This window comes from Moschus berezovskii, chromosome 2 (genome assembly GCF_049115385.1).
Source record: "Moschus berezovskii isolate FMDL1 chromosome 2, NW_MosBer_1.0, whole genome shotgun sequence".
Lineage (NCBI taxonomy): Eukaryota > Metazoa > Chordata > Mammalia > Artiodactyla > Moschidae > Moschus > Moschus berezovskii.
In genome coordinates, this window is record NC_142461.1 from 16,129,733 (window position 1) to 16,137,848 (window position 8,116).

An 8,116-nucleotide genomic window follows, 5' to 3' on the forward strand; every position below is an offset into this window, starting at 1 on the left:
ATCACCATGTATTCCAGAATAATCTGTTTATAAAACTCATGGTTTGGAAATGCAGAGTTCCCTTGGGTTTTGAACCCAGGGGATTTACCTGTAGCTCGGACGGTAAAGAATCTGCCAGCAATGCAGGAGATTTGGATTCAATCCCTGGGTCAGGAAGATCCTCTGGTGAAGGACTCCAGTATTCTTGCCCTGGAGAATCCCATGGACAGAGGAGCCTGGTGGGGCTACAGTCTATGGAGTTGCAAAGAGTCGGACATGAATGAGTGACTAACACACTATGAAACATAAACAAGCAACCCCTTCCTTTTGGTTTGTTGGACCAGCTAACTGACAACAGGGAAGGCAGAACCAGGCAAGCTGCCTTGTATCAAAATGCCTTTGCACAATAGGTGGGTGGTGCTTGGGAAATTGGAACTTTACTGGGTGGTCACCAGTAAAGCAGCTAGTGGGAACCTGCTGTTTAGTGCTGGGAGCTCAACTCAAACTCCGTGGTGACCTCAATGGGTGGGACAGGGATGGGGGTGGGAGGGAGATCCAAGAGGGAGGAATAAATGTACTCAAAAGGGCTTCCCAGGTGGCTCAGATGGTGAAGAATCTGCCTGCAATGCAGGAGACAAGAGTTTGATCCCTGGGTCAGAAAGATCCCCTGGAGAAGGGAACGGCTACCCACTATGGTTATTCTTGTCTGGAGAAATTCACGGACAGAGGAGACTGGCAGGCTACAGTCCATGGGGTGGCAAAGAGTCAGACACGACTGAGCTAGTAACACTTACAGCTGATTCGCTCTGTTGTACAGCAGAAACTAACACAACACTGTAAAGCAACTGTACCACAATTAAAAAAAATGAGTCCATCGATACAGTAAATCTAGCTACTGATACCCTTGTTCTATTCAGCTCCATAGATTTGTGACAGCTAATAAAACCCAGAGCTGAAATAAACTGCACTGAGAGCCTGGCCTTCAAATTGATGTTTATAGTTTTAAATCAAAATTTTAGTAAATAAGGAAGCATACTCAATCATGTTAACATTTCCAATGAGAGCAAAATACCGTTTGACACCTTTGTAAAAGTACACAGAAATCTGTGATTTTGTAAAATTTATCGAAAAAAAGGTTTCTCTTCACTTGTATAAAATCCTTTGAAAAGTTCCTTTAGGGGCAATTACATACTCAGTGTAATTATATAGGAGCAGGTGCTCTGGAATGTTTTCAGAGAGAGGTCAGAAATGCGGCTTTCCCAGCTCCTACCTCTGCCCCACCCCCATAACAACAAATAAACAGAATAGAGTCTTCTCTCCTCAGTAGCCAGCAGGATATTTTCTAGAGTCTTCCGGTCCTGTTATGTCCCTGCTCACAGCCTTCCACTCCCCTCCCACATTCTGGATGAAATTCCAGCTCCTCCCCCATCCTCCCATTCCCTCAGCTTTGCCTTTTTTTCCCCTCCCGGCTCCCCCCAACTCGGTCAGATGCTGGCCTCACCTGGCCCTGCCGACGTCCCCTCGGGGCTCCTGCACGGCTGTCTTTATGCGATGCTCCCGCCCTCACCGCCTTTGGTCTTTGCTCAATGTCAGCCCTTCATCAGCCCCTCCCTGATGTGACCCTGACCCCCCTCACACAGACATACACTCTGTGCCCCCACCTAAGGGCTTTTCTTCCCACATGTATCACTCCTGTATCACACTTGAAACAGTTTATTTGAGGGCTGCTTCCTCCCTCCCAGGAGTGCGGGGCCTGTGCCCCACTCCCTGTTCCCCCAATGCTCCTGGGCTCCCCCAGCCTGGAAGGGGCACCGGGGCCACCCTCACAGCAGTGGGGTACCTGGAACAAGTCTCCTCTCCTCTGTGTCGCTGTCTCCTTTCCGTAATGGTACCGCTGGGTTCCTAGGAGGGGCTGCTGAGGACCCTGTGTCGAGGGGCCCGCTGGCACTCCTGGCCCCAGATGCCCCAGATGCCTCCTTGGCCGGCGAGGTGCCCACAAGGTGGGTTCCAGGAGGACGGAAGCCACAGCTCCCCGGGAGCCACGGCTCCTGGAAGTCAGGCAACCAGAAGCCACGCCTCCCGGAAGCCGCCAGTAGGGATCTGGTAGGTCCTGATACCCTGTGGGGGACAGCTCTGGTGCCAGCGTGGTCCTCGGGCAGGGCTGTTGGGTGGGGAGAAGAGACTGGGTGGTCTGAGCCCCTGCCTTTCCTGGGGTCTGGGGTGGCTCCAAGAAAATCTGGGGACACCGAGGCCAGGGGCACTGAGGACTGTGGCTCTCACAGGAGAGTCAGGGCCTCAGCCTCCAGGGTGGTTCGGGTCCATTGAAGCTTCTGGGCAGGGGAGCAGGAGTTCCCTTGGCCCGGGCTGGTGGGGTTCAGTGCATGGCAGGGGCCAGCAGCAGCAGTAGGGCCCCGGCCAGCAGTGCCAGAGAAGGTGGGCAGGCGGCCTGGCATGCAGTATTGGTGGGGTGAGCAGGCCCCGGCAGATTGCAGTCGGTGTAGGGCTCCACGCAGCCCGCAAAGGCCATGACGTGCGCCACGAAGGTCTCCTCCTGCACGCCGTGCACCAGGTGTGCCTGCGGGCCGCGCGCAAACACCGCCACGTCCTCGCCCCCGTGGGTTTCCCTAACCAGGGGCACGGCCGCCTGCTGCTGGTACGAGGGGTCCCCTGGCAGAGAATGGGAGTTCAGAGCCGGCAGGGAGGCGGCCTCCCCCTCCTCTGATTTCCCAGCCAGGATCCTCCCATCCCTCTGCCCCTGCACCCCAGGGCCCACTCACTGCTCTTGGTTTCATCCACATCAGGTCGTGAGTCCCTGTTCATCTGGTACCCCGGGCCATTGCCATAGAGGAGGGAGGTGTAAGATTTGCCATCTCTGGCTTTGCCATCAGCCAACCCTGCAGGGAGTAGGGGGCCCGGTGATCACACTGACCCGATCCTTCTGGGCGCCTCCTGGGTGCAGAGCCCAGGCAAGTCTTGTCTGTTCACTGGCTTAATCCTCACCAGAGCGATGCAGGACGGTTGCTACTATTACTCCACTTTGCAGCAGAGGGAACTGGTTCAGAGCACTTTGAGCCACGTAACTTAGGGGCAAGGACCTGCCACTCTCCCTGGGCTTACCGAAAATGGAGGTCCCACGAAGGGGGTAACCACCAAAAGTGAAGACATGAGAGTGGTCTGCAGTGACAAGGATCAGTGTATCCAGTTCACTAGTGAGCTTGTTAGCCTTGGTGATGGCGTTGTCAAACATGACCACCTCGGTCAGCGCCCTATATGCTATGCCTTCATGGTGACCGTGGTCAATGCGGCCTCCTGCAAGAAGGTCACATATAGGATACTACACCCACCCTGATGGCCCTCATCGCTCGTCTGTTCACCAAGGGGCTGCCGCTCACCCTCCACAAAGAGGTAGAAGCCCTGGGGGTTCCTGCTCAGCACTTGCAGGGCCGCCTCCGTCATCTCCTCCAGGGACGGGTCATTGGTGTGGTCTCGCTGGGTCTCATAGGCCATGTCAGCTGGCTCAAAGAGGCCTGTGGGAAAGGGGACCAGCGGAGACCTGCAAGCTGGGGGTGGGGGCCCGTGGCACCCATCCCGGGGAGGACAGTGGGGGTGGGTGGGGTCGTTACCCATGAGGTGTGTTACACTGGAGTCATTGGCCGCCTGAAGGAGCGCCGTGCGGTTCCACACATACTGGGCTCCCTGGGAGGGCAGAACCAGGCCTCAGCCCACAGCCCGACACCCCAGGCCCGGCCCCGCTGCACCCCCGCACCCGCGAGCCCCCGTCACCTGGTGCTTGGCCTGCCACTCCTGCACCAGGTTCCGCTTGTCCTTACGGACTCCGGTTTGATTGGCATCGTGTGGGTATTCAGGGTCTGGGGTCCCCTCAGGAAACATGTATTTTCGGCCTCCACCCAGGATCACCTGGAGCCAGAGATTAGGGCAGGTAGGTTAGGGGCCTGGCTGGCCCTTTGCTCCTCTCACACAGCCCCTACCCCCACCGCAGGTCTTGGGAAAGGCCTGTCCCAACCTCCTTCCCCTCTACACACAGAGACCCTGTCAGTCCCCAGGGCTGTGAGTTTCCTGGGTCTGTGACAGGTGTCTGTCCCACCCCCTCTGCCCAGCCCCGCCCTCAGCCCTCATGTCACAACTCACGTCAATGTCCATGTTGTGGACCATCTGTGTGGCGATGTCCTGGCAGCCGTCCCTCTTGGCCCGGGCAGGCATCTGAGCATCTGAATACCAGTCACGGTTCACCGTGTGTGCATAGACCCCGGCTGGGGAGGCATGCTGCACCCTGGTGGTGGTCACCACTCCCACTGACTTCCCTGAGGGTGGCAGAGGTTGCGGTGGGCCACTGAGGTCTCTGAACCTGTCCCCGCCCAGGAAGCTGATGCCCAAGCGCACCTGCTTTCTTGGCCCGGTTCATCACAGACGTGACCTCATTGCCACGTGTCGTGTTGCACTGGTCGAAGCGGGCGGCTGCACTTACACCAATGGTCCTCATGTTGCCCTTGACCCCACACAGGTAGGCGGTGGCCGTGCCTGCACTGTCTGGCACCTGTCTGTCCACATTGTATGTCTGGGGGCAGAGATGTCTTCAGCTCTGCTGGGGCAGACACCCAGCTCCTGACCCAGGCCCTCGGCCCATCCTCACAGCCCCCAGCCCCTATCTCAGCCCCCAGCCCTCCTGGAGCTTTCCCTCCTACCCTGCTCCCTAGGCCCACACCCACTCCTCTGGTATAGACCACCCTGGGGTTGCTTGGCCCTTACCTTGGACAGAGCCACGTATGGAAACTCGTCCATGGCCAGGGGTGTCTCAGGTCCCAGCTTGCCATCCATCTGCCCCTTTAGGATCCGAGTGGCTGTCACCGTGGAAACCCCCATCCCTGAAGGTACACACTGTGTCAGGTCTGAGTCCCTGGGGCCAGCCTGGATCAGCCAGCAGCCCAGGGGTCCAGGACTGTGGGGAGACAGGGGGTGGACTGGCCTCGTGCACTCACCGTCCCCCAAGAAGAGGATGACATTCTTGGCGGCTGTCTGGATGGGCTGCAGCTTCTTAGCCACATCGAGGGCCTGGGCTGCCTGGCGGTTCCAGAAGGCAGGGTCTTCCTCCTCGATTGCCCGGGGGACAGTGGAGGTCAGGTCAGCCTGGGGCCACCCCTGTGAGTAGGGGGTGCCAGGAGCTGCCTGGTTACCTGGGACGAGGCCGAGGGAGAGCTGTAGCCGCAGGCCCAGCAGCAGCAGCACGCAGGCTCCCTGCATGGCTGTGTGATGGCGGAGGGTCAGGATGGGACCTGGGGAGGCCGGGTCTCGGGCAAGGCTGGGACACCAGGGATCGGCTGCAGCACTGGCTGCCAAGGCTTAAATTCCTTCTGTAAAGTCTCCATGTCCCTCCCAGTGCCTTAGGGGGCCACACCCTGCCCCTCACCTGCCCTATGACTTTAGGCCCTGTCACCATCGGAATTGGTAGATGTGGCCAAACATCTGAGTCAGGTTGCTCCCTCACAGGATGGTCCCTGGCCTTCTCCTCAGAGTGGGGTGGAAATAGGGTGCAGATGTCTTTCGCCTGAGGAATATTTGCATGGTCCTGACAGGGGCTACTTCTAACCCTCGCTCAGCAAGTGCTGTGAGAGACTCACCTCTGCTGTATTCACCTCATGTGTTCAGGTTTGGCTCTGGGTGCCGAGGGAGGTGCGGTTGGAAGCATAAAGGCTGGACCGGGGCCTGGGTTTGGTTTCCTGATGCCCTGAGGCACAGAAACAGAATGGGTGGCCTGGGAGCCCTGCCTACCACGCAGCTCCTCACCAGGCTGGGCCTGGGCAGGTGGGGTGGGCACTGGGCTAGCGGGGGCACCTGGGAGCTTGGGCCCAACTTCCTCTGTGGAGAAGCATGAGGTGACAGCAGAGTGGGGGCCTTGTCTGTGACTTCAGTTACTGAGGGCTGAGCTCGGCCAGCACTCTGTGTGTGTGTGTGTGTTTCCTGTGAAGGGCCAGGAATGTGGGCCCAGTGCCCTGTACATGACGTTGACCTCTGCTCCCTTAGACAGGTAGATGGAAGGCAGAGGTGAATCTGTTCTCTCCTCAGGCCACCCACGCTCACAGGAATAGCTTGTGATAGGAGCTGAGGTTTCAGCAACCCTGCTGCTGCTGCTGCATCACTTCAGTCGTGTCCGACTCTGTGTGACCCCATAGATGGCAGTCCACCAGGCTCCCCTGTCCCTGGGATTCTCCAGGCAAGAACACTGGAGTGGGTTGCCATTTCCTTCTCCAATGCATGAAAGCGAAAAGTGAAAGTGAAGTCGCTCAGTCGTGTCCGACTCTTAGTGAACCCATGGACTGCAGCCCACCAGGCTCCTCCATCCATGGGATTTTCCAGGCAAGAGTACTGGAGTGGGGTGCCATTGCCTTCTCCTCAGCAACCCTAGGTTGGGTTAAAAAGACATTTCTCCAATCCAGCAATCTCACTTGTGGATGTGTATCCCCAAAACTTTGAAGGCAGAGAGAATTCTCTGGTGGTCCAGTGGTTAGGACTCCATGCTTTCATGCAGGGAGCTCAGATTCGATAACCTGGCAGGAAACTAAGATCCTGCAAGCTGTGTGGCTCAGCCAAAATAAAGTGTCAGGGAATGGAAAGCAGGACCTAGAAGTTTTTGCACACCAACATTTGTAGTAGCATTATTCACAATAGCCAAGACTTGCAAGTAATTCAACAGTCCACTGGCAGATGAATGGATAAACAAGGCATGATAGAGCTATACAGTGGAATACTGCCTTAAAGAGGAAGGAAAATCTGATACCCACGACAACATGGATGAACTGACAGGGTAACAGGCAGGAAGGCTGCTGCTGCTGCTGCTAAGTCACTTCAGTCGTGTCCGACTCTGTGTGACCCCATAGACGGAAGCCCACCAGGCTCCCCCATCCCTGGGATTCTCCAGGCAAGAACACTGGAGTGGGTTGCCATTTCCTTCTCCAATGTGTGAAAGTGAAAAGTGAAAGTGAAGGCTAGGGGTCTCTAAACAGGGTAAATAGGCTGCAAGTGTCAGATTTTTTTTTTTTTTTTAATCTCTCTCTTAAGCGGCAGGAGGAAACAAACTGTGTCAGATTTTTTCCCTCCTCTATACAAAATTAAAAGTAGGTTTCTCTTAAAATTCTGTGTTGCCACGACAACATCTGGTTCCACCTGAACTTAACTTTTCTCAAACCTTGAGCTAACCAATGCATTTTTCTTATGGAAATGTTTTTCTTAAGCTATGTTAATGAACTATGTGTTTACCCTAGACTCTGTCTTCTTCAAGTCAGTTCGCTTAAGACTCAGAACCGATAAGGGCTCAAAAAACCAGTGTTTTACTGGTTTGGAGTAAAATATGTTTTACCTGTATACTGTTCTCCTAATCTATGTTAATGAAACTATATATTTACCTGGAAACCTGCCTTTCTTCAAGATTCATGTCAATCATTTTATGGCCTGGGATGGCTCACCTTGTGCTAATGTTATCTCAAAATGCATGTTGTGGGTGAGAGGCCTGGTGCCACTCTGAGTTTTGAGACATTTCCTTTCTCTAATTAACAGTTTGCTGATAGGTATATAACATACTGCTAAAGGCTAGCAGGGGGGCACTCTTCCTGCCCCCATCTGATGTCTATGTCAGAATCTTTGTCTATCCCTTTTATACTTTAATAAAACTTTATCACACAAAAGCTCCAAGCGATCAAGTCTCATCACTGGCTGCGGATTGAATTCATCTCCTCTGGAGGCCAAGAATCCTGGCATCTTTCACAGCTCAGCAACAACCTTTCAGAACCTCAAGGACATGATGCTCAGTGGGAAAAAAAACACTCCCCAAAAGAAAAATACTGTGTGATTCTACTTCCCTAGGTATCTCTAGTAGTCCAATGCATAGAAATAGAAAGTTGGATGGTGGCCGCCAGGAGCTGGGAGGCGGGAGACTAAGGACTTGTTTAATGGATACAGACTTTTAGTTTTATAAGATGACAAAGTTCTGGAGATCTGTGGCCAACCTAGTGTGAATACTTAGCACTACTGAACTGGGCGTTAAAAATGGTTAAGATTGTAACTTTTTGTTTTTCTTTACTTTTTCGGCTGCACCATGGGCATTCTGGATCTTAGTTCCCTGAGC

The 8,116-nt window shown here is 54.6% G+C and overlaps 1 protein-coding gene across 3 annotated transcripts; it reads right to left on the bottom strand.

The window, feature by feature from the left end:
- Positions 1-2,353: 2,353 nt before the first annotated feature.
- LOC129537923 (intestinal-type alkaline phosphatase-like) lies at positions 2,354-5,238 on the bottom strand. 3 transcript variants are annotated; one of them, XM_088841818.1, is made up of 11 exons: positions 5,177-5,238; positions 4,977-5,098; positions 4,747-4,862; positions 4,381-4,555; positions 4,129-4,301; positions 3,763-3,897; positions 3,603-3,675; positions 3,372-3,506; positions 3,097-3,288; positions 2,757-2,873; positions 2,354-2,646 (listed from the first exon to the last, which is right to left on the bottom strand). In XM_088841818.1, exons 1-11 carry the CDS (start codon positions 5,236-5,238, stop codon positions 2,354-2,356), a joined length of 1,593 nt encoding a protein of 530 aa, XP_088697944.1. The 3 variants fall into 3 exon arrangements, with proteins under 3 accessions (XP_088697944.1, XP_055253776.2, XP_088697939.1); XM_055397801.2 differs by having other exon boundaries at positions 4,977-5,093; positions 5,172-5,238; XM_088841813.1 differs by having other exon boundaries at positions 4,977-5,085; positions 5,164-5,238.
- Between the last annotated feature and the right edge of the window lie 2,878 nt (positions 5,239-8,116).

Coding starts and splice junctions, on each gene's coding strand:
- LOC129537923 (XM_088841818.1), bottom strand. CDS start 5,238: ATGCAGGGAGCCTGCGTGCTGCTGCTGCTGGGCCTGCGGCTACAGCTC. Junction 4,302..4,380: donor GAACCGGGCCAAGAAAGCAG/GTGCGCTTGGGC, acceptor TGCCACCCTCAG/GGAAGTCAGTGGGAGTGGTG. Junction 3,898..4,128: donor TCCACAACATGGACATTGAC/GTGAGTTGTGAC, acceptor CTCTGGCTCCAG/GTGATCCTGGGTGGAGGCCG.